This window comes from Thunnus thynnus, chromosome 2, assembly GCF_963924715.1.
Source record: "Thunnus thynnus chromosome 2, fThuThy2.1, whole genome shotgun sequence".
Classification (NCBI taxonomy): domain Eukaryota; kingdom Metazoa; phylum Chordata; class Actinopteri; order Scombriformes; family Scombridae; genus Thunnus; species Thunnus thynnus.
This window is the reverse complement of record NC_089518.1, coordinates 8144000-8171363: the sequence shown is the minus strand read 5'-3', so window position 1 is coordinate 8171363 and position 27364 is coordinate 8144000. Positions and strand designations below refer to the sequence as shown.

At 39.6% G+C, this 27364-nt stretch overlaps 1 protein-coding gene across 2 annotated transcripts in view; it reads right to left on the bottom strand.

Moving 5' to 3' along the window:
* Nucleotides 1–19887: 19887 nt before the first annotated feature.
* Nucleotides 19888–27364, bottom strand: part of zmat4a (zinc finger, matrin-type 4a) — a 133614-nt gene continuing 126137 nt past the window's right edge. For both annotated transcript variants that reach the window (XM_067601742.1, XM_067601750.1), the window contains one exon: nucleotides 19888–23568. In XM_067601742.1, the coding sequence (XP_067457843.1) occupies nucleotides 23541–23568 (28 nt within the window). In that variant the 3' untranslated portion in view covers nucleotides 19888–23540. The remainder of the gene's footprint in view (nucleotides 23569–27364) is intronic.

The window sequence follows — 27364 nt, the reverse complement described above, 5'->3', positions numbered from 1 at the left end:
TGATGATGCTCAATCAGTTCTCTGCAAAAATATCTTATCAATTTTTTAAGGACAGTACATTAGTACCACATCAGTCTGCAAGTGTGCTACGATCCGGCAGCAGGACTCTGCAGTGAAATGATTTGATGGTTTGGTTTTTGTGAGCGTGACAAATTTCCAATGTTCCAGGTCGGGTTAAGCGGAATTTCTGTTGCATTATTGAAGAGGACATTTCCTAAATCCTGCTGTCTCTGCAGCATGTACCAGAAGGGAGATTGATGGGCAGGTATTACTAGAGAAGAAACATTTTCATAGATTTTTCCTTCATTTTTTTTCTTTTCCATGAAAGCAATTTGTCAGCTACACCAGGTGACATTTCAGATGACACTGCATCAAACAAAGGCTGGATAAAATGACATTCTACTCTAAATATGATGCCTGCTGTGTGTATGTGTGTGTGAACCCGAGTGTTGATTCAGCAGGCTGAGAAAAAAATCCTTTAAAAGCACACACATCGAAATTGCATTTGACATTACGGATGGAATTTAATTTACCCAAACAAATGTGCTTCCTCAGGCTTCACACTTCTGACAAAACTTTTAAATTACCAAAATACATTTGCACCAACAATCAATATCATTCATGTGAGCTGAATTAATGGAAGTGCCAACTGAACCAGTTCACAAGGCACCTTCTCCTGTGTAGCTTTATCATTAATGTACAGCTAGATATTGTTTTCACTCCAACACAAAGCCATTGATTTCCCAGCAGAGACATTGTTTCATAATGTATAAGTCACATTCCTCGGGTGATGAAACTGTAGAGGAAGAGTAAATGATTCAGCAGATAGCCATCGACTCCAACGCTATATTAAACTGTTGGTTGCTGAAAGTGTTTTCCATATAGGTTTAAGTTGAAATGCCACAGAAAAAAGAAAAACCTTATTGTACAATAATTGAATTTGGCCGGGTGTTATCAGTAATATGCTTATGTTTCAAAACACAAACTACTGTCATGTTGCAGCTTTTAAAGAAACCTACGATACTAAAATACACAGTCAAATGCCGCACACTGCTGTTAGCTAACGAATGTATAGGAAACAAGTAAATAGGTAAAACAGTTACCTATTTACACATCCAGCAGACGGGGAGCAGCAAAAACATTTTTTGGGTAATTTCTGGTCAGCTTACCTCAGTTTCTTCTAAAACCAACTCCTGAGGAAATCTTCTGTCTCTTTAGTTTTCTTTAGTTTTGGATGAAAACAGCTGCCTGCTAGTTGCCTACAAGGGTTGAAAGCAGTGAGACAGAACTAAACAGTAAAGTTGCTAAAATGCACCGTAGACTTAAAGGACAGGTTCACAATGTTTCAAGTGTGTCTTAAAACAACAGTCAGGTGCCCATATTAACACTGAAAGAGGTTTTCCTCGCTGTTCATACTGGCTTTTAAAAGATCTTCAAATGTGCTTTCAATGGAAGTGATGGAGGCCAAAATCCACAGTGTGTCCACACAGTCATTTTATCTGAAGCTGATATTCAGCTTCAGCAGTCTGAGTTAGTCATATCAAGTGGATATCAAGTGGTGTCTTTTTAGCATCTTTGTGTTTCCTCGGACAGTGTTTCCCTGTTGAGCTGCAGGTGGAAGTATAGTAACAAAAAAAGGGACTTTGGCACTAAAAAGACTGTAACGTTGAAAGATATCTACTTGATTTGACTCATTTGGACGCTGAAGCTTCATATTAGCTTCAGATAAACTTTTAAATACATTTTTGCACAGAAGGAGGACTGTAAGGTCATTATGAAGGATCTTCTGATGGTCAGTATGAAGATAAACATGTTTCAGTGTTCATTTGGGCTCCTGACTGCTTTTTGAGACAGACGTGAAAAATTGTGAACTGTCTTTTAAAGAGACTTTTTGAATTACACATCCACTATTTTATTTAAAATATTGATCAGTGCAACTTTATGTGATTCTGGAAATATGTATTTAAAGAAAGTCATTGAGGCTGTGTCAATAGAATAATATGCTTCCTGAAGCCAGCACTATCCATCAGTGGTACTCCATCTTAAGTTAACATTTTGGAAAATGCACATTTATTTGCTTTCATGCCGAGAGTTAGATTGAAAGATTGATACCAATCTCATGTCTGTAAGATAAGAAGAGCCAGGAGGCGATTAGCTCAGCTTGGTACAAAGACTAGAAACAGTTGGAAACTGCTAGCCTGGCTCTGTGTAACAGTATCTAAATCTGCTTACCAGGAACTCTTAAGCTCACTAGTTAACACATTATATCTCATTTGTTTAATCCGTACAAAAAACAAAGTAACTTCCTTCATTCCCACATTGCTTCAGCTTTGAGCCATAATGATGGCTGCCTGGTCCTTACATATGACTCAAATATGAATATATAAATATAAACACATGCAAACGAACATTGTGAAGAGAGAGGTCAAGGGTCAGCCACACTACAGCTACTCCTCTGTTGCTGGGTATCCTTTATTTAGCAGACACACTACAGTATATTTATTTACAGTATATAATCCTCGCAGAATCTGTGGACACTTAAAGTTTGAGATGATATCACAAACACTGTGATCCCTGCTCATTAGTAGGAACATGTGCCTTCCAGTCAACTGCTCTCTTTCTCTATGATCCTGCAAAATATTTCAGATATGTTTTAGTGTTTGAAGTTCAGGAATAAATAATCTACCCCACTGATATATTATAGATGTTTTACAAAAGGTAGTAAAATAGTGTTGAGGAATATGTCACTGTGAGTAAAACAGACAGAGACATTCAGTGTCTGCTCGGTGGAAAACTGGAATTAAAGGTTTTTATTTATTAATTTTGTTAAACAGGAAATGCCTTGATCATTTCAATAAAGCCAAATTAAAATATTTCATCTTGTATCTGTCAATGGTGGAGATGATGGTGGACAGTTTAATAAAGAAGTTGAGATGAACATGATATGATTCAGTGAGAGCGGCTGTAACCGGAGCAGTCACAGTTGGCCGCCAGCACAGGCCGCCTGTCTATTGAACTGACACTGGATCCAGAACAGGACAGCTTCTGTACAGGCCTGGATTGACGCTGCTGTTGCTGCTGTGTCCTTGGAGAGGATTGACAGCGGGACAGAAACACTCTCCTGGCCTGTCCCATCTCACTTCAGCTGATGAACACAACCTGATAGGGTTCAGGAAACACTTTGAGGGGGTGCTGATATCAGCTAGCCAGACACTCAGCCCGTCAGCAAGCCAGTCGAGATCCTGTCGACAAGAGGCTTTCATATCTTTCCTGGGGAGCTCATCGCAGCACTTCACACACTGCACATAATACTCGCACACATACACTCACATGTGTGTGTGTGTGTGAATGTTTCATGTGCTATTTGGTAGAAAATCTAATCCCATTTTGTGACATGAGCATTAAATGAAACAAATTGTGTGTCATTATGACAGGATAGACGTGTAGATGCCGTGATTATAGAGGGTGTGCATGTTTCACACGAGAGTCTAGTAAAAACTTCTGCCTGGATTCTTCCTGATTCTGTTTGTACAGTTGATTGCACAACAGCTCTTTGCCTTTTTAGTGTTTTCCATGTTCTTATTTTCATGTAAATGCGTGATGACAGATGCTGACTGTTGCATGCTCACAACTCAGACTGCCTTCTGTGTACCATGACCTCACATGTTCACCTCCCATATCCAAGTATTCACCAACACATCCCTCGACCTCTGTAGCCTAACTACATGTCACAACACTCACTTTTCTAGTATCTTACACCTAAAACTTTTTCTGTGCATGGAACAGTATGCATTCACCACATTAACTCTGCAACCATGGGTCATTACTAATGTATGCTGTGCAGAGAAGCACTAGTCAAACTCTCAGAACCTTATTTTAATTTCTCAAGTTCATGTTCAAATTAATTTAATTGTCATTTCAACCATATTCATATAAAAACACATATACGGCAGAATGAGATGTTTTTCCTCATTATTCTAGTGGTTATCCAGAGGTTTCTAAAACAAGTCATGTCTGAATTCATGTGGAAACGTAGTATAAATGAAAAACTTAACATCTCCAGTGGTGATCTACAGGTGTTCTTCAGAGCAAACATCTGACCACACTGAACCCCCCCGCCCACCAGGCTGGAGTCAGAGGGGAAACAGGCTCGAAACTTTCAACCAGAAAGGGCAGCCAAACACTTCAGAGTTAGTCTTTGAAAGAGGAACTCCGTCGATTTTACACATCAAAGTGTCTTTCCAGGTGTTGGGGAGCAATAATGCATATGTGAAAAAAAGTTGTATTAAGACTTGTAGCTTCAGATAAATTGCCCCAAGTCATTTGAGTCTTTATCATTTGGGTTTGAAGATGAATAAATCTGGGGGTGTGGAGTTAGAGAGAAGTGAGGTTACCACGCTCCTCGTCTCTGCTGGAAGCTAGCAGCTCCAGACTTCATTAGCCACTACTAGCATAACACATCTGCATCTCCAACTGATATGTTAGTGGTTGAGTAGCATCATGTATAATGTTGCCAGGTTTTGACAATGAAGGAGAATGCATGGAATAGAAAAGATGATATCTCTGGTTCTGCTGCATCAACTTTTATTCTTGCTAAGCTAAATCGGTGCAATCTACTTTAAATGATGTAGACGACTAAAAAATGGGTCTAAAAATATTACTCAACAAAATATACCATAGCTGCAGTGAAGTGTTATTATGTGGCGTGTGTGACAGTTATTTCTAACTCTGAAACAACTTCAAAAACAAGGTGAGAACTGGGGTTCAAAAGGTCAAAGTAAGATGCTAAATTGATATATATATATTAAACAGTGACCTGCTGGATGGTGGTAAATGTGTTAAACTCTACTATTCAAGTTCAGGCCTCTGTTTTTCTGGCATTCAGAAGCTGGTTGGTTTAGGATTGCAGCCCTCCTCAGGTGTAGAGCTCTTTACACCTGGGGCAGTGTTTGTGAGGAGCAGTCTTTTCACCAGCCATTAGACTAATTGAACAATTACCAGCTTAAGAGAAAGGAAAACCCTCAGGTAGTCTCCAAGACTCAATTTGTCTCAAATCTGTCCCAATTATCACATGGTATGTAAAGTGATCTGTTAGCAGCTACTTGTTCAGTTAGTGCTGTTCTTTAAATAACAACGTTTTAGGCTCCAATTGATATTTCCAATTATTTATAGGGATAGGTCCGGATATATAGGCTGGCCCCTCACCCCGGAGTGTCAATCAAAACACAGGAAGTCAAGATGGATAACTTACACTCCTAAGTGTGAAACATACAGCACAGCAGAGCGAGCCTGGAGGAGGCATGTGCATTATCTGTACATATGGAAACATTAACAATGCAGTGCAAACTGCTGGTTGTAAAGAGGTGATCTAATGTCTGGGAAGCAAGTATTTAACACAGGTCAGCAAATATACACTGATGTAAATGTCCTGCCAACACTGATCACAATAAACCATTACATTCACTCAAAGCACCTCCGAATCTCAACAACTACTTACTGTGGTTAAGATAACTCTGGGATGTATTCTCAACTGATAACAGCAATAAGGACAGAAAGCAAACAGTTAACTCAGTCAGCATTATGTGGTTAACAGTTGTTAATTCTGTTAACAGTTGGTTTTCCAGAACAGAGATGTGCGTAAACTTGCTGTGTCATTAGACTGTTAATTAGCCAGGAATGTTCCTGTGATCGGTGCGTATCCAGCCTCTGTACCGCATCGAGCCAGATCTGTGAGCCTTTCTAACAAGATGAAACACTGACATTTGACTGGAGAGAATTTCTGTGCCATTTAATCCTGGCAGTTACAACCAATTTAATGTCAAAGCAGTGTGGCGGGCTGCTAATTATTTCTTCAACCTTAGAGTCCCAAATGCAAGGTAGTCAATCAAAATAGCCAGGTTCCTTGTTCTGACACTTTAACACCAATAAAATGGGATAACAAGATGATGAAGGTGAGATTCACAAACAGAATACAGGAGAGAGACGAGGCAGGTACTGTGCCTCATACCAGACAAACCAATCAAAGTCCACAGAAATGTAAATGACATTTCATTTTCTTGGAAAAATCTGGATAGTAGGTGTTAGACTGATCATCTGTCTCCATCTTTAACACTTGAAAACAGAGGGATGGAAGGCTGGAGCATGTGATAGACATGTCAAACGCAGCATGTCAGACTGTATGTTCTGTACACACAGAGAATTCCTCTCACCGCATCATCACGTCAATTAAATATGCCAGAAGCACACACACACACAGCTGAATACTGCCGTCTGTACACCAACACTGAACATTCAGCCCCTCCTTTATCTTAGAATGATTGCATAAACACACAGCAGATCCACAAAACAACATTATTTTTTAAAACAAGTTGATGAATGTCTTTTTAAATTAGAGTAGCAGGTGGCGATACACACGTTGCATATGTGTAGTGGGAGTTTTTCTTCTAACGAGGGTTCTTTAACTGAAATACTTCTGGCCGAAGTGGAGCTTTTCATGAACTGAAAGCTGACAGCTGCAGCCAAACACCACAAAGAGTCTCCAAGGAAGCATCCACTCCTCCACTTAACAAACCCACATGAAACACAGGGAGGACATGGAGGGAGCATCTAGTTATTTGTTTGATAAAGTAATGGTATCGTTTAGAACCAGATGTATGAAACACACTGATACTAAAATTGACACACATCATTTTCGAGGCTGACAGTCTTACCAGAGGTCAAAGGAGAAGGTCACTGAGCCAGTCCCACTAAGGATGGGAACTGGACTCAACATATCTTCAACTCAAGGCTGCCAGAAGTAGGGGGCCCCCACTTTACCCTCCTCCCACGCTCTTTTTAAGTCGTGAATCACTGTATTCCTGCAAATGCCCCGATACTGCAACACTCACGGTAAATAGATGTTTCAATCTTTCCCGTCCACTCTAAGACATTAGGTAAAATAAAGCAGGTAAACATATAACTGGAAGAATATTTACATTTTAATCTCATCAAAGAGGACATTGCATACAAATCAAATGCATACAGTATAAACTGCAACCAATACAATTGTTTCAAAGCTGTGTGTTGTGTTGTTTAAGTCCTTTTTGAATAAAGGAAATCAAGGTGCTTCCATTTTATTTTGGCTATCGAAGGCTATGAGTGACATTTTCACAACGGCATGGCGTGTTGATAATTTGCAAAGGTGAAGCAGTAGGAAAGTTATGTTTTTTTCTGATTTATTGTTAAATATGGATTTGGAGCACAGCTGCTTACAACACAAGGACAACATGCTTGCTGTTACTCAGCTGCAGAAGTTTTAACGTCCTGTAAACTCGTAGTTTTGGGTAATTTAACAAAAAGGCTCAGCACTAGTTAGCTGCTCCGCCCTGCAGTACAAGTAAACTATAGCTACTCCACAAAAGTTTAGTCTCCGTTCTATCTACTGCTGCACACACACACACACACACGCGCACGCACACACACGCACACACACACACACACACACGCACACACACACACACACACACACACACACACACACACACACACACACACTTTTTGGCCTCTGTACTTCTGAAATGACAAATCTCAGCGAATCCCATGAATATTTCAGGATGTTTTTACTCCTAATGACAGTGAGCGTTTGCAAGCAATAAGCAAAGTCAGAGCAGTTGATGCTGGCCGCGGATCTGCAGCTGCATTACTGTATTAATGATGTTTATGTTGAAAGATGGAATGTATTAAAATTAAAATTGTGTGCATGTAGCATTTCTCTGCTGCAAATTCAGATTACGTGTATTGAAATATAAACCTTGAAATAATTTTATCAGACCTTTCTGGATTATGAATAAGCTTGTTTCTGATTATTAAGGATTCAGCAGTTAGTCATTGAAAGAATCAACAGGATGTGTCATATCAGTCACTTTGGCTCGTTCTGCTGCGATGAACTGCTCTGAGCCCATCAGTCCTCTTGTCCTGGATGAGATCAAGATCTGTTAATTATCTAATGTTTGGAAACAAAATTCCACAAAGAAATTCATCATTTTTATGGACAAAAAATTATTCAAACTGACACTCAATTCATTTTCAGCTAACGTTTCTCTAAAGCAGTTTAATTTTGCAAACTCAGCAAACAGCCTCACCATTGTTCACCTTTTCCCACCTTGTTCTCTGTCAAAATGCTTCCTCACAACCTGACTCAGATGGTTCGGTGTCATTATTATCTGTTCAGCACAGTTAGCATTAAGAGAACGACGATAACATAACATCAGCCTAACTTCAATGAGACGGTACAAGACAGAACAATTCTAATTCTAATAATAAAACTGAATCAAATTTTACATTTTTTCACCTTTTCTAATGGTAGCTTGAATTTCAAATAGAAAAAGCCTTCATTCTCACGCTGGCTGTCTGTTTGGCACAAACAGCCTCTGACACGCAATGATTTGGTGATTTTCAAGTCAAAACATCAAGACTTCTAGACAGGTTGAAGCTTCCATACTGTACAGTCATTGTTTCAACAACAATGAAATTGCTATATTTCAGTGCAGTGGAGTGCTTCAATGTGTGATAAATACACAGTGCTAGGGATTAAACTGTTGAGACATCTAAAAAAAACATCCAGACTTTAGATGTGAAACTTACTGGGACCAGATACGTGTCGCCTTGTCGCAGCTACAGTAGCTTCACAAAACCTTCTGTGAGCTTTAACCGTTGCTGAATTGTTACTATTACAATTGTGGTAAAATACAGGTAAATGTGTTCTGCAGCTTATTCAGGTGTGTGTTGCAGAAGCAGCAGATTAGCCCACATGTTCCTCACCCAGCCGTGTCTCAGCTTTCTCTCCGTCTGCCCCAGCTGGTCCTTCCAGTTAGACGTGTCTGAACTGTCTCCACAGGGAGGTGTCCAGGACGCATCCTGACCAAACTACTGCAGCTCAACTGTTTGGATAAATCATAACTCTCTGTCTTTGCCTCAGTAGTCCATTCTCTTGTCTTCACATTAGTAAATCTTAGAGAAACAGAGAGATTAAATTGCATCAAAGCATTTCCTGATGTTGCTGCTCATGTTTAAAGCAGGGTTTGGTCTTAGATTACCAGCAGGCACTGAGCCATCTCCACTGCTAAACTTTGGATCAACGTGCCAAAGGGGCCCCGGCTGCTAAATCAATATCAACATCATTAGAATTACATCTTTAAACCTGTGAATGTTTTATAGGCTTTATTCCAGCTCCTCTCTTCCCTCTGTGTTTTCAGATCTTTGTAAATGGCTTTATGACTGACTTTATAGACTCTATAAATAAATAAATTAAAAACAAAGGCATTGCTCTGTCTTTTCAAAAACATTTTATGAAGCCTCATTAATTATTTATACATGTGCTTCATTTGCTATGTTTTTGAAGATCATATATTTCCTGGGAGACATGAAAAATGGATACGCACATTAGCAACATGTAAACAAACAGGTTTAATGCAGAACTGAACATCCATCCTGTCAACAGCAGGATGTTAATGCTCTGAACTCTACAAAGCTCGTCTAAGAACAAACTGAACAAGCAGCTCTGCATTCTTGCTTCCAAACATGCAACACTTCTCCCTTGAATTTGTTTTTGTGCATTCCCTCGCAGGTCGTAGCTTTCTTAACGAGCACCAGGCGGGAGAATGTTGGATTAAAGTAGTAGTAATCAATTAGATTTAGGACAACAAGGGCCAAACACATGTGGCCAAATTGACCTGTTTTAGTGAAACAACTTATTCTGGAAGAGAAAACGAAGGTTAGCATTAAGCTATTAACCCAAACTCTGTACTGTTGAAAAGTGATTTCCTGGATCAACTTTAACTTGACACAATTTATGAACTCAGTGAATGAATGAGTTGAAAATTTCAGCTACTTGCCACCTCCAACTAAATAGAATATAATAACAGGTTTTGATCTAGATGAAAATGTTAAAAAAAGAGAGACTGGAGGCAAATACGTTGCTAGCTAGCTGCAGCTAACGTCTGCACAGTCTGTATATCAGCTGTTTGGGGCGAATGAAGGCTCTTAAAACACTCCAATAGTCAAATACCACCGTGCATTTCACATGGAGGCATTGATTCCACACATTTCACCTATTCAGAGCAATAAAGAAGTCTTTTTTTTTGTGTTCATTCATCAATTTACGTCCTCTTTTGTGGTCACTTACTGTAATATCTTGAGTGAACTTAATCGTACAGATGGAAAGCAGGTAGGCGCCAGTGAGAAAATAGGCCTTATTTTTCATTCCCATTTTATTTTTGCAGTTTCATTTTTTAGCTGACAACAGAGCCATGAATTCTTGATGAGAAGTCTGCAGGTTTTCAGGGACCATTTCTGAACGGAGACAACAAAATAGCCAAATATATCCTGTCGCCAAGATACAGCCAATCACATCCAAGACAGCCGATATTCTTGCTGTGATTATTTTTTGTGTGGAGAGATGGTTGCCTTTGAATCAGACGTTTCTAATGACTTCTTTGGTTGCTCTCTCTCTCTTTCACTCACTCTGTATCCTACACACATGCACACTCGTCCCCCCATCATTTTATCCTCGGGATTTAGAAGTGACAGTTCTATTTACCCCATGGAGAGTGTCGAGCGCTGGAGTTGGCCAGTCTTCAAGCACTTCCATCTATTTCGATGAGCAGAATGAAGTGATGTGTCTCTGTGGGAATGTGCTTAGAAATAACCTCCATTTGAAAAAGATTCTTAATTGAATTAGCAGAAACACCTCATATTTAATGCCAAATAAATTGCCAGAACAATGCAAAACAGATGTATTCAGATTTTTACATGACCATGTAGAGCTGATGCAGCAAATGAAGGCAAGAGAATAAGTTTTAATTATAAATCGCTCTGCGTCTGTTTTGGTTACCTGAGACGAATTATTTCCCAATAAAAGCTTATCTTTCATGTCAGGGCGACTTTAACCAGAGTAGGTGCCATGTTTTTTATCAGTAGCTCTCTTCCTATAGGGTTATATCTAAAACAACAGTATTAAAAAGTGACTGGTAAAAAACAAATAAACAAACAAACAAAACATTTGTTTGGGGGGGGGGGGGGGGGGGGCTGGCTAACGGGATAGTCTGGCTTATTTTGATAAGCTTCGCTAATTTAAGTGAGAGTTTGTTCCATCACTGCGGCTTATATGAGTCCCAGCTCAGTAACCATGGTAACCATGGTAACTCAGTCAGCAGAGCTAGCTGCTCTGTGGCAGGTTAAAGGTCAAGCTTAACTCAGCTGCATGTCAAAGAACGTCCGACAGACGGAAACAGACTTTTCCATCAAGTGTCTTTTCACACAGCCACTGTGCAACACCTGGAGACCAGTTCCAGTTCTAAGCCTTTGATCAGGGCCACTGACAGGAGGATTAACCGTACATACATACACCATTTTGATGGTGGGAGGAAACCGGAGCACCCAGAGGAAACTCACGCAAACATGGGGAGAAAGTTCAGCTGACGCTAACGTGATCCTTCAGCAGTTTCAGTCGAGTCAATCGGGTCGGTATCTTCTAAAGTTACAGCCTGTTGCCGAGCTGCAGCAGAGGGATACGGTCTAGTAGTTGTTGCTGGAAGCAGCTTTTTACTCACATGTAACCCTCTTCTACTGAGGCAATAAACTTACACTCCACTAGCAGAATGTGTCCCTCTACTTCAGTCTGCAGAAACAAAAAGAGAGGATTTTGTACCTAACAGACTTCAGCTTCAGCCGAACTTTAGAGTGCATGTAGAGGGTTGTGAATTTTGGACTCCATTTCTTACAATGCAGTCATGTTCCAGTGGAATATCTTCAGTCAGTGTGGAGAGGAGGAATTGTTTCCATGCACATATTGGCACGTCAGTACTGTAGTAAGATAGACTTGAAAAAACCTGAAACTATCCTTTAAGTCTACATCCATCAGCCAATCATAATGCACCAAACCAGGGGATTTCAACTTGGCATACATTACCCGAAAAGCCTTAAAATATCTTAAATAAATATATAAATGTTCTTACAGGCTCTAGATGCAACATAATCCATGGATGTAAAGCGTCTCGTAAGCCCTCGTGGCGTGTACATATAATACTGGACCAGTGCAGAGCTTTCCCTGCTGGACTGTTTCTATAGGTGAGGTTAAGATCGTCTTCCCGCGGGGAATGAACGAGTACGAAAATTAGTGACATGTGCCAAGATGGGATAGACCTGTGCCTGATCAGTGTAGTTAATTAATCTCTGAGTCAGTGAGTCAGGAGTCTTCTCCTGCCGGTGTGCTGTGGAGTCTCCCTGATGTGCACTTGCACGCAAATGAGCGGCATGAAATCACAACACAGCCTACCTAAGACACACACGCAAGCACGCACACACACAGCCTTCAAGCAAAAAATAAAAAAAGAGTGAAATGCTAATTAAAAATACATGGATTGGCCTATAGGAGGGCCTTCAAATTTGCATACATTACTCTATACCCTGAAGATGCTGCCGGCAATCGCGTGCTACTCTACATGCAACGTACAGCACGGCACAATGTAATTAGACTTGTTGAACATGCACCCTTTGCAAAAAAAATTATATTCAACCAGAACTGTTGTCAACTCTCTGGGAAACAAAGCGTTCCATGCATCACAGCAGAGCTGACAAATCAATTCTGGTGTCTTTGTCTGCTGTTATGAGAAAATGTGACAGTAATCTAACCAACAACCACTTGATGGATCTCTGAAGAACAGCTTTCAAGACGAGATGCAGCAGAAACAAATCATCCTCAGCAAAAGGTCAAATTCCTACTTCTGGCATCGCTCTGCTATTACAATAATCTCGATGCTTTCCAGTAATAATGTTTTCAAGCTATCCGGGGGTTTGAGATCGAATGTGATTAGTTTAGAGGCCATCCTGCCGCCTGTTAGGCTCATCAATTATGAACAAACAACATTTGTTGCAGAATGAACCTGAAAGTGTTGGTGAGTGAACTCAAAGCTGCAAACACTTCCAGGTATTTGTTATAAAACTCCAGGAAGATTACCTTGAATAATTGAACACATTTCAAAACCTCTAAGATTTAGAGTAGAGATTTATATATTTATGATCTGAGATTTCTGTGGTCAGGAGAACAACACACATTATTATTAAGGTCCTGAAAGGCCATGACTGAAGAGATTTGGTGAATTACGTGCAGAAGTCTGAGAGTCTGTCCTGCTATCTGGCTCTAAACACACACAGCTGTTCTATCTGTTTTTGACCTTGTGGAGACTGAACTATCTCAACAACTATTCAAACATTCATGGTCCCCAGAGGATGACTTCTAATGACTTTGGTGATCCACTGATGTTTCCTGTAGCGCCACCAGCAGGTCAAAGTTATCAGTAATTTATGTAATAAAAAGTAAAACTTATCATTTATCCTAATATCTACATCATGGATTGAGAAAAAATGTTATACAGACATTCATAGTTCCAACAGGATAAATCCTGATGAGTCTGGTGACCTGCTGACTTTTCCTTTGGCACCATCATGAGGTTGACATTTGTGGTTTTGAGTGAAATGTCTCAGCAACTATTGGATGGTTTGTCATGACATTTGGTGTTCACACTGATGTTTCCCCTCAGGATGAATTATAATAACTTTGGTGATCGTCTGACTTTTCATCTAATGCCATTATCAGGTCAAACCTTTAATTTGTCCAATACTTTATGACAAAATACCAGCATAACTAATATTTTTAGACAATCTCTCCTGAATGACAATCGTAGTGTTACACTCGATTTTTCACCCAAAAACTTACAGAAATACTTGAGAGACCCAGAGAGACCTCCTAGAGAGACCCCCCCCCCCCCAATCCACTGTTCTCAACACGTTCCCACTATCTTTAACAGAAACAGAAAACACGTGTCTGCAGGAACCGAGGCCGGTACATACTGTACACTACTGTTGCTGCAGATTTGAAAGAGTTTGACGTGATGCTTTTCCAGGAACGGCGCTGTACGTGTTTGCATGTGTGTCCCCGGGGGGCTCTGGAGGTCGGGGTGTTGTGCCTGATGGTGCTGGCCCTCACTGGTGGGAGTTGTTCTGGCACGCTATGCCACCACAGGAATGTTGCTCCACTTTAGCCTATTTGACTGACACACACACACACACACACACACACACACACAACCCACCTGCGACACTAAGCCAGTCTGACAGGTCCAGACCCCTAGGACAACAGCAAGCAGGGGATGCATGTTTAGTATTAGTACAAAAAACATAATTATGCTGCTGTCATGTCATTTTCTGCTTTTTGTGTTTCTATTTGCTCATATTTAATACATTTGTCTTTGATTAAAAAGGTGGAAGTGAGCCAATCAGTGTTTGTTCATCTTTCTTTTTACTTACAGTTAATTGTACCTGTTGTCTGTTAGAAGCTATTATGAATTCATCTGACTACAGTATCATCTTACTTCTGCTGAAAACACTGAACAACTTAATCTTCTGGAATTTATGAGCAAGAAAATGTTCTTATTGAAAGTTATTGAGTACAGATATTGAGTATTGAATAACACTTTTTCTATATACAGGATTTTCTTTCATGACATGTGAGGGGCACCAGTGGACTGAGGATGGTGGCTGGACACATACACACATCTGACAAACCTGAATTCCCTCCAGATATTATCTGGGAGTCCACCCATGCAAGAGCAAAGTGGATAAGACAGCCTGCTAATCTATTCCCCTCTCTGGATCTTTCATCAGCAACATATGACTCATAAGAAATGGAGTGAAGTGGTTTCCTGTTTGGCAGAATATTTGGTTTAGGATCTTTTAGAATAAAGCTGGTGATATTCCATGTTTTGTTGTTGAATGAACTGATCCTACAGACAAGGATTTTAGGATTATTCCTCTGTTGCACTGGGCGACATGTTCCTTACCATGAACATACACACTGTTCACACACATCATCATCCTGCTGCTGGAGGTAGTTAAGAAGGCCCAGCAGCGCCTCTTTTTTCTGAGGACCCTGAGGTGCAACAGACCCCAAAAACTGCTGATCAACTTCTAGCGCTGCACAGCTGAGAGCATCGTGACTTACTGCTGCACAGTCTGGTCGTCTAGTTGCACTGCGGCAGACAGGAAAGACCTGCAGCAAAACGGCTCAGTGGGTCATCGGCTTCCCCCAGAGAACCCCCCCCCATGCCACCCCCAACCCCCTCCAAAACAACTGCAACATTTTATTTGACTATGACTATTTATTATATTTTATATAAATATAATTTTTATGTAATTTGTTAGATGCTGCTAAGTGGAGTGGATTGCTACCAAACTACACAGATCTATTTATCTCCTTGACTCATCTAAGTTGGACCACTTTGCTTTAGAAAACATTTCTTCTGTCACAGTGCAGCGCTGCTCTGATGACACATCGTTGGCAATTTTTAGGTTTCTCTAATACGACTACTGACACTGCTAAATTTGACTTGAAACTCTGCAGTGTGAAATTTCTCTTTTTACTCCTTGGTGACATTTTTGTGATGCAATCAGGCTGAAACCAGCCATTTACGACAAGTTTGTCCTGTTAAGAGGGTTTATTGAAGCTGATGTTGAACAATTGTATCATCAAACCTCACAGACAAAAACAGATTTAGGAGAAGAGCATGAAAATATTCTTGCATGAGGCCTATTGAGTATTTCACACAGTTGCAGTCCCACTTTGTGATTTAGGTTTGTGTTGATATGCATCTCATACTGTATATCTAGAACGGTATTTATTACAATTAATTCATTGATGCATTCAGTTTCCTGCTGCACTGTCTGTCCCTAGTAGGCATCTGGATGTCTTCAGACAACACACAAAAAACATATTAGACACAAATTATTATTCAAAGCAGAGTATTTTTATATATCGTATCATGTCTGGAGGGGATTTTTCAAAAGGAGTCATCAGCATCACTTCTAAAGGGCAATGTCATTAAGCTGTGAGGGTGCAGGTAATGATGCTGTTAGTGGTTGGTGGTATACTATGAGTAACTGAGATCATATTTATTTTATGCTACTGCTCTTTCTTATCTTTAGTAAGCTGAGGAAGTGATTTACTTTTCTTGACTAAGGTTTTTTGTGTGTATCTATGCATTCATGTGTCCTTGTAAGCATGGTTAATATGTGTCCTCATACATGTATTGTATGTAAGTGCTGTGGCTGCGGTGGGGTGAGCGCCGCTTTCCCTCCCTGAATATCACATGTAAAATTCGCCGCGGTAATGAGAGCGCAGCCAGCACTCGGCTTCAGGGAAGTTTAGGCAGGCTGTGTTTCAGCCTCAGGAAATTATGAGGCAAAAAATATTTTATTAATGCCCCATTAAAAATTGATTCATGTTCATTACTTTCTCTGATAACTTTCATCCACTTTGTATGCAGAGAGAGAATTTCATTTCCTCCAAGAAGAGGCATTAGTGGTTAGACGCAATGAGTGCTAAATATTCTTTATACAGAGATGGATGAATTAAGACCAGAGAATCTGCCAATCATGAAACATGGCCATAAAAGACTCAATAATCATTATGCTCCTATCTCAATTTAGAGCTTAGTGAGGCAGTTGAAAAATTTTTGGCCTTGAATTGTCTTTACGATGTTAGAGAAGCATATAGAGCACCAGCTTCTGATGCATTTGTGCATAGAAATACAAGTAAGTATGCAGAGATATGCTTTACTTTGCATGTTACATTCAGTTCAGTGCCTGTAGGTATTATAAATGGGTCCAAACCCAACCCAAAATAACCTCAATAATACTACAATACACTACATATTAACCTGACGCACCTGATGGTTTGTTACACAGAACCATCCGAGAAGTCACCCATGAAAACTGCTTGGAAAAGGGCAAAAATACCTGGCAGGTGAGTGGATGAACCAGAATCCTCCCTGATTGATCCAAACTGGACCGCCGGCAGTTTGGACACAAGAGCAGAACATAACTGGATGGATTCTAGTGTGATGTTGTGATCTTGTGAATCCAGCTGCCTCACAATATAAACTACATATATCTTAGCATATACAATAGATAGTGTCTGCATGGAATACAGAGAGGCTGCACATTTTCCCTCAGATTGTAAACTCTGCCACTGGCACACAAGTGCTTTAGCAAAGCTTCTTAAATCACTCCCTAATTCCTTCAGTCCTGGAAACCAGTAATTATGCATATTTTCTATGCATAGTAGAGGAACACATAGGGTTTTGTCCCAGATGTAGGCATTCTTTTCTCACTTTTCTTGTTCTCTCGTCAGTGATCATAGATGTGAGGGTATGAGCTGGGAAGAGGAATAAAGATCCCCATACTCACCTTATAGCCCTGGTTCTCGAAATAACCATCCTCCTTTTCTTTCAAAGGCAGGGATAGAGCTGCACCAACCCCCACAAATTTCCCTGGCTCAGATGTTTTCCAGCCTGCGGGCTTCGAGTCCTCTTCATCACTCTTATCACATTCAGGGAGAACATTAGAGATGATCTGATTCCATCTCTGGAAACCACACTTCTCTAGATCAAAAGGATACCTACACATCAGGTGTAATTTGGCCAGTCAGGAGGCTACAACGTGAAATAGGATTAAGGTGTAGCTAAATAACAGAGCTTGGTCCTCAACTATCCAACGAAGCTGAAAAGAAAGTTTCCTGAAATGGATCAGTACAAAAATATCCTGTCCTAGACTAACCTTCGCAGTCTTCTGTTGTTTTACAGTTTTTCTTGATCACACTATTAACTAAACACCCCGAACCATGACGTCATCTACCAAAAGACAGACCCAGTTCCCAAAACTATAAACACTATTCCCCTGTTTTCACTCATGTGCTCATTTAGAAAGCACTGCCATTCAACATCATTAACTCTTTTAATTTACTTTTTACTACAGTACATTGAGGAATTAATTTTGAAAATGTATTCATATGTTGTGTCTTTATATTAAACCATTAGCACCATTATTCATTGCAGTATCAGGTTTTTATGGTAGTTTTTAGCTACCAGTGTGCACCGGCTGTTTTGTAGTGTTTGTGTATTTGATGGCTTCTGTGTGATGTCTGAAGCTAATTTGGTTTAGATGTAAGATTACATGGTTTTGAGTGGAGGGTTTGGTTTTGACATTGAAGTTTGAATGTTGTGAAGATGAGTGTGCAGTTTTGCATTTGTGTTTAGAGTTTTGGGAGCATAATTTCAAGAAATGTGTCTCAGCGATCGAGAAAAACTGTAATGTATGATTGATGGTTCAGCATGAAAAAGTGTCACTGACAAATTGCTGAATTGAGTCAGATCCTCCAGCGTGTTCTGAGACTTTTAAGGACCCCTTAGAGGTCAGTACAGATATGCAGCATCTCCAGCTTCTTTCCCTACACACCTCCTCATGCAGAAACCAATTTGGGACCCTTTCCCATTTATATGCTATTATTCAAATTTTAAAAGAGTGAATTAATTAGACTTGCTTCCTGATGGGCCACTGTTGTCTGCATAGCTTAATTAGAATAATCTATCTTCATGGGTCAGGACTCACAAAGCTCAACCCTGCTGGGACATTTCACTGGGAAATGTAAGGTAAGACACTTCACTGGAGTCAACGGGGAACCGTGCAGAGGACACATGGTGAGGTGATCTTCCAAAAGTTAGTTATGCAGTATGTTTACCAGTAATACATGACAGTCCTACATGACCTTACATCTGTGTTTGAGTGACTACATATGGCCATGTATGAAGCACTGCATTTTTGCTAATAATTCGAAGAAAAAAATATTATTTTTTCCTTGATTTCTTGATTCAAGACGAATCTTTCTCTCGGCTATGCACACTGTTACCTCGACAAATATGTCATTATGACTAAAATTATGAATGTTTCTGATGTGACATATGCCTTTTTTCTCATCTTAGTATTCCTACAAATTACGTCCAAGTTGGACCACACAGTTGACGTCTGATGCCAACGAGCGGCGGCGAGGCAGAAGTTCTCTTTCCGTCACAGAGTTGTAATTAACGTACCCTTTTATTAACAGTAACCATAATCTACCTTTTCCTTAACCAAGTGTTTAGTTGCTTAACCATAATTTAACCATAGTGTCTTTGCCATAACCACAATCCTTACCTAACATTAATCATACTGTTACCGTGCACCGATATTACAGAAGTGACAATTTTAAAACTGTTGTCATTGGACGTGATCCATCGTTTGCAGAAATGTTCAGTGTTCTTGTGTGGCGGTAGGATTATTTTTTCCTATAATTTGGTGTCATATACTTCTAGCTGTGGTCTATTTAGCATAAACTGCTGTCGATGTTAAAACAAATCATGCAGTTGTAGCAGACTTTCTATTTTCTATCTATCTATCTCTATCTAATTTCTACTGAAACAGCGATCCCTTTAAAATCTCTGGTTGTATTTTTCTGGCAATGTTGTAAATTAATGAGCAGGACTGTTTTGTGTCATTATTGGCTTTAAAGAAGTTTTACAGCAATGATTGATTTTTCTATGAATGGGTTCTTAAATGAATTTAAATGTACTATATACCAATATATATTGAAACTGCAACATAAAATGACATACAAAGCGTTTGAAAACGTTTTCCACATCATCCTCATCTTTCACATATACGTGGAATTCAGCAACATGACTTGAAATTAATCTTTGAGACTAAATGTCTGTTTTCTCCAGAAATCATGGAGCCTTCAGCTGATCAACTGTGTATCCAGATGCAGATACATTTGTTTCTAAATATTATCTTATTAAAACAGAACACTTGTAGAGGACTGTTGGTAAGTTATTAGCTTTCTGCCTTTGCTATTTTTAAGGAAGTGTTTAGCATATTACCAACACTAATTACAGTAATTATTTTAACTTTGCAGCATCACTATACTTATTGTAAACAAGATGAAGAAGCAACATAATAAAAGCAATACAGTACAACAGAGAGTTTGTGTAGTTGCAAGTGTCTTTTATTCTTTTCTCAGACACAATAGAGCACATAACCCAGAGCACAAGGGGACTAGAGGGTGTATGAGACGTGTATGTCCTGTGATGATAGAGAAATGACTGATCCAATGCAATGTTTGGACAGAAATGCTATCACTCAGGCTGAGCAAAGCAATTCAGTAGAGTTTTTTTATGTCAACTTGCAATAACAAATCATACGTGCACTTCTTATTTGCAATATTAAAAAACACATTTCTATAAATTACTGTTAATGTCGTCGGCGGTGGTGTCTCTCACATCGGCTGGCGGCTCTGACATCAGCCAGCAACAGTTTGTTTTGAGTCCATGATGTTCTGCAATGATTCTTTTCTCTGTCTCTACAGTACAAATCTCCAGCTCTATGTTCAAGTGATTTCTACTGTCAATAAATGTAAGAGGACTCTGCAAAATAAAAACGCTTTAACACATCAGTCAAAGCTATATTTTGATCAAACACAGTTCTGCAGTTGACACAGCACTGAAAATGACAGTAGAATAAATCACTTATACTGTAAACTGATAGCAGTTACAAATTAATCTGTTCCACAACAGTAATATATTCATTTATAATTTTCCTCATAGTTCTCATTTATACAACACTGGCTTTAAAGTCAACATCTTTAATTTCTTAACATGACATGTAAGAAAGAAGAATGCTACATAAGCTTCGAATAAGATACATATATATATATATATATAAAGCTGAATTACCCTTAAAAACACTCCACAATATCAATATTCTTTTGTGAAACCATTACAGTGATGGTTCAGTCCATTGCACCTTATCTACCAACACATTCTACAAGGCTCTATAGTGGAATGGATTCAGTACGTGAATGTTCGACTCTCAACAGCAGTGTTAAATTTTACTAAAGCAACCACTTACACCTCCCTGAGATGAAGACCATACTGAAATGATAGCATCTTAACCAGAGGAAATATTTATATAAGCCTATAACACTGACCACATACAGCAGACTGTATATGTTGCATTTACACAGCAAAAGAAAACAACTCTTATGTTTTATTTATGGTTTCTAATATCTGTTTAAACAGTTTGAAATAATGTGTGACCTGCACTTTAGAGTAAAACCCTGGTTTATTTGAATCGGGGTGTTATTTTTGTAATTTTGGGTCTTTAGTGATTAAAGGGGAACTCCACCAATTTCACACAGCAAAATCTTTTCACAGGTGTTGGAGAGTACTACTGCACATATGAAAAAAAGTCATATAAAGACTTTTGTGGCTCCAGAGAGAGACGCACAAAGTCTGATAGACTGAAGCGATGTCACTTTAGTCGGCATCACGTTGAAGTCTGAAAATGACAAAAACAAATGTAGGGGTGTGTAGTTAGAAAGACGTGAGGTTACCAGACCTCTGCATCTTGCTCCTCATCTCTGCTTGAGGCTAGCAGCTCCATTAGCTACATTAGCTGCTGTTAGCAGTACACACCCAAATCTGTACAGTGTGTAGAGTGAATGAATTGAGCCGTGGTGCATTGTGTGTAATGTAGGCGCCAGGTTTTGATAAGGTAGAAGAATGTGTGGAATAAAACAAGATGTTATCTCCGGTTCTCTTGGATGCATTTTTAACCCTTAAGATAATCTGTCCATGGTGAGTCCAACAACGTTATGAGAATGTGATGCTAAACTGGTGGAGTACTCTTGTACTGTTTTCATTGTTTTGTACACTCACCAAAATAACTGCTAAGATCTGGGAACACTGCAACCGCTCTGAAACTCAAGTAGTCAGATGATTGGAACAGCTTGAAAACAAGCCAAAAGCTTTCCAAAAATGTCACAAATATTTTTATTATTGCAGTGGAAATCTGTGCGCACAACCACGTTAGGTAGGAAGGAAAGAAGGAAGTCAGGCTTTAAACTGCGATGGACGTTTTGGGTTTTGGACAGGATCCCGGCCAGGGAGGGGGGGGAATGCCTGGTTGGGTGGTCTCAGGACTGATGATGTGGTTCTGTTGGCTACAACAGGAGTGACCTGCAGTGCACACTGGGTTGGTTTGCAGCTAAGTATGAAATGTCAGGGATGACTATCAGCACTGAGGCCACGGTGCTCTGTGGGAAAATAGCAGACTGCTCCTTTTGAGTTGGGAATCAATGCCACAAGTGAAGGAGTTCCAAGTATCTTGAGGTTTTGTTTATGAGTGAAGGTAAGATGACTCATGAGATGGAGAAATACATGGATTGGTGTCACGTCAGCATTAATTAGGACGCTGACACAGACTGCAGTGATGATTTACCAGTTGATGGTCATGTGCTTTGGAAAATGATCAGAGATGCAGGAGGCTGTAATGAATTAGACTTAGAGACAATGTGAGAAGCTTCGACATCCAAAGGGAACTTGGAGTAGCACTGCTGCTCCTTTGGAGTCAGTTGAAGTGGATTCGGCGTCTGATTAGGATTGTCATGTCTAACTGGAAGAAGATCATAGTTCAGACCCTCAACAGACTGGAGTGATAAGAGGACATGGCTGGGAATAAAGCCTGTATTGCCACTATGACTTGGACATGTACAAGCAGGGGAAAGTGATGGATGGATGGATGGAGTTTGGGTAATAATTTTAGCATTAAGCTTAGTTTGCTTACGACGTGTCTGTTTGCTTTTAGCTTTGTCTCACTTATTTTTAGCAGTGTTGCTTTGTTCATAAATGTCAGTAAATTAACCTGGTGAGTATGATGTTATCATTATTTGGGATCAAGACTAAAACTACCGAATTTGTAAGTAACAAGAATTACATTTTAAGCTTTCAAAATGATCTCCTGTTCCTGTGTAGATGCAGACATATCGTATCAATTCTGTTGGTCTCCTTAAAGCACTACACAGAAGTCATTTACCATTCAGTACAGCCAGTAGAAGATAATGCCATTACAACGTATAGTAAGAGTCCAACCAGTGTCATTATTGCCATCAACCCCTTTAGGCCACGAAGGGATTTAACTCAACTGAAAATATGCACTAAAAGCATTACAGTTAAGTTACACTGTGTGTACCATATATGAGGGCAAAAGAGCATAATAATTCAAAATTAAAGCCCAAAAATGCTGAATGATGTATATCCTTTCTTTTAATTTCAAACAAATATGCTGTTTCATTCAAGTAAAAGCAAACAAAAACTATATATAGTTTAAAAAAACCTTCATTTTCTCAAGTCAAAGTTTCACTTACAGTACTCTTAGCATCTCTTGTGGACAGTAAAGTATAATTTAGTCCATGCATTTTTAGAAAGGCTGCTGTGTATCAGATCCACTTCAGCGCTCTTGACTGTCAGTGGATAAAAGACCGCAGTACACAGCTGCTGTGGAATGTCAAAGGTCAATGATTTAAGAGTGGCCAGCAATGCAGAGAAACTGTTTAAACTGTACCGTATACCGACAGGTGAGAGTAGATGCAGTGCTACAGTGTGACAAAAAAAAATCTCTTTATTTTCCTCCTTGTCAGGACGGCCGGAAACTGACAGAGCGAAAGACAGAAGAGAGAGAGAGAAATCGAAACGATGTGGAGGGGAGCGTAAGCAGGGCAGAGGCAGAAAAAGCAGGGCAAGCTGACCACAGCTTGTCTGACATCAATCCAATAGTTGTTTTTTGTCTTCGTCCCACGCTCACTGGACGCATATCTGATTCTTCAGACTGTAGGAGGGAAACAGAGAGAGAGAGAGAGAGAGAGAGGGTCAGACTGATCAGTGATACACGACAGGTCTCATATTCAGACAGTAGAGTTAAAGGCTCATTATTTATGTAAAAGTCTACAATTTATCAGCCTTATTTGCAAATGATCCATAAACTTTCCATACTTGCCCAAAAATACTTGCTGATAGTGCTGATTGTGAACCATTCATTCAATGTAAAGTATAATTACTGTTTATTGTATCTAACTTCAGTCTTATTTTTGTAAGTTTTAATATATATAATATATTGTACTCATCAAGTTACTTGAACATGCTAATCCTGAGAGGTCAGATGATCAAACAGGTGAGTCAAACTTATTTGGTAGATAAAGTAAAGCTGAGCAGTAAACTTATCACCCAAACTATCTGTTGTAAACATTCATTACAGTTTACAGACCAGACAGCCTGCTTTGATTTACAATACTTGCTGTGCTGTACTTGTTACCAATATTACACGTGCACTCACTTTCAGTTTTACCTCCAAATAAAGTAGTTTAGATAATCTTGTTAAACTGTTGGCTTGTTTACAACCTGTCTGATCATCTGACTGCTGTTGTATTGATATGACAGCGTATCACTTTGTTGTTGTTTATTGTAACCAAACTACTAAAATAAGAGCCTGTAATAAACCAGAATTATCCTTTAAGCAATTTTTCTGCCACATTTTCCCCAAAACACTCAGTTTTTAATATGACACTAGTTGTCTGAGGTGCACTCAGACTCTCAACACATGGTTTAGGTAATCTAACATACAGACATTTGAAACACACCACAAACTGTGATTCATTGTTCAACCAAAGCTGAAGTTAACAATGCGCCCATGTGACAGCGTAGGCTGTGATTGACTGCAACACACAAGGAAAAGAGAGACATGGTTTTATTTTCCTGCAGCAAGCAGAAGTGCAAGTCAAGTGAAATGCTGAGCTTCACATTTTAGCCACAGATGTCTGCACATAAGGTGTGGTGTGTCCCTACAGGAACACCAGAGGGGCACTTAAGGAACATTTAGGCTGACCTTTTAAAAGTATAGACCTGCTGCAGGTGAGTAGCAGCACAAATCAGCAACTGTATCGCTCCATTTCACAAAGAACATTAAATAACCAAACCCCAAAGGAATTTTTTCCTCAATTAGTTTCAAGACTCAGTTATGACTAAAGAAACTGAAGGGGCTATAGTTGATTGGTTTTGAAAGCAGTGCATAGAAATTATCCATAAGTCTCAAAAGAAAATACCTGGAGATGTGGGACTAAAATTGTACATCTCAGCAATATGTTGATGGCATAATTAGCAAGGTAGAAATATAGAGTAGAGCAGCTGGTTTTATCCACTGCTGACAAGATTCAAAAATCCCTTTTTCCTGTGCACCTTTATGAGGGTCACAAGGGTCGTTCAACAAAGCCCCCTCAGTTATCTTCTGACAGTCGGTATCAAAAGGTTGCTGTCTAATCCCCGTTGTGGAGTGATTGAGTAGATGAGTGGAAGCCTTCATGTATCAGTCCTGCAGCCTGGACCAACACAGAGCCTCATCTTATCAGTTTATCATCACACAGTTTCTGTCCTCATGTCTCTCTGGCCAGCAGAAAAGATTCACTCAGTCGCTCAAACCACTGAAGACTGTCGAGACAAACCAGCAGCTGTCTGTCTCACAGGCAGTATAAACAGCACCACCAGAGCGCAGATGGGAATGAATCGAGAGGAAACCTGCAGTGTGCCCCGATGGGATACACAGTGACAGTGTAACCAGGGGCGGAAACACAGCAGATAGACAGTTAGCATTGTTTTTGTTGCTTTATTTTACTGCCTGTAATCACTGCTGTTTCCTCTGTCTGTGCAGTGAGAATTACATGTTGTCTTCAGGTAAGCAGAGTAATCACAGGAACATCCTGCTGTGTTTGTCTCATCAACAGCGACAACACAACAAACTGTCGCACTCGTTTCAGTGCAGAGTTTAATGTGGTGCATATACGAGTACAACGACATACTGTACAGTCAGACGTCCGCCTGTACACAGACAATTATTTGTCTTTTGTACTGAACCTTCCTGAACATTAGATCTCCTGAACATAACTTTTAAGTAACTACAAAAATGTAGGACAAAAACACACAAATCATTAATGTGGCTCCAGTTTCACTAAGATTTCACTACGACAGCAGAAACACTTTCAACAGATTCACTGACTTTATTCTACACAACGTCCTTCTAATGCAGATATAGTCAAAGGAAAGAAAGTCAGTAAAACCTGATAGAAACTTTGCAACTCTTTAACTTTTCACCTTTATGTTTTCTTTTTAAAAAAGTAACACACTTTTAAATGCTGTTTTTCTTGGCAGCTCAGAGTTTAGCAAGTAGAGCGAGCAGCAGTAAAGTGACGGTGGATGTGAGCGGAGGAAACGGTGTCAGTCTGTCAGTAAATGTTCAGGCTGCAGTCTGTCAGTCAATAAATGCTGAAGCTTCTCATCTGTTGTTTCCCCGACTGCTGCAGGAGTGAAGGAGGTTAACCCTGAAGATAGCAACAATGGGTTAGCCTAACCTGACCGTGCTCACTTAAGGTGGATTGACCTTTAAGGTGGACCAGCTATTCTCATTTAAGTGTCAATCTCAGCCGTTACTGATGTCCTCTATATATCCATCCTCTCTCTTCTAGACACTTCAAATGACTGTGAGTTTACAGGCAAATACCTCCATGTATGAGATATGAGTATAAACCTAATTTTTCAAGCACACAATAATGTAAGATGGAAGAAGGAAGAATATCTACAAAAAACAGAAAACCACCTCAAGACCTCAGAGAAAAGGCACTGAAAGTGAAAAAACACCAGTAATGGATTCCTTCCATTTTGTATTCTGCTTTAACTTGAGGTGCTCTGATCCACTGGTGTCATTCATATGTATGAATATACACTCAACCTAATGCTTTACATTGCTGTAAAACCTGCTTTAATTACAGTACATTCAGGATTAGTGGAATATTCTCTCAGCAAAATGATCTCATTCAAAGAGTGTATTTTCCCCTTCAAGGCATTTTACATCACTTCTTCTTAAATTAAGCCATATTTAATTTGATATGATGCAGCTGGCAAAGCCCAGTTAAAACATAGTAAGCTTCAATGTTAAGGTCTCAGGAGGAGTTCAATTTGTCTAATTTAGCACCTCATTACACCAGTGAGCAAACTCACAGCCTACAGCTGGATTACGAGCCACCTCGGAGACCTATGCATACATCTCTCTCCTCTTGTTTGTGCGGCTAACAGCTAACTGCAGCCTGCGAACCAGCAGGACACAGGTTTGATTCCTACAGCAGTCGCTGCACATCTCTGCTGGCCTGAAAATAACAAATACACTAATGATTCTCCTCTGGCTTACAGATTCCCTCTACATCGTTCAATAGTTCAGTTCTATTCACCACTTCCAGTTATCTGCTTCCCAGTGCATCTTAGTAGCTTCAAATGTGGATGTGTTGCACATTTTCTCTCTCAAGATAACCAGAACTATTAAACATGTTGTTGTGAAGAGTTTAATTAAAGATTCATGATGGATTATTTAGGTTCACTGAAAAGAATCTGTTACAAAAAGCATTTATTATAATTCTGAAGGTGTTAAATATGATATTATAGCTCATTACAATAATTCACCTAATCATTATAACCAATAAATAAACACTCAAAATAACTATTAGTCAGCATTTACTCCAGTCAACTCATGTCACTAACATTTCTGATTCATGAAACATCCTCAACACAATAAAAACCGTCAAAGC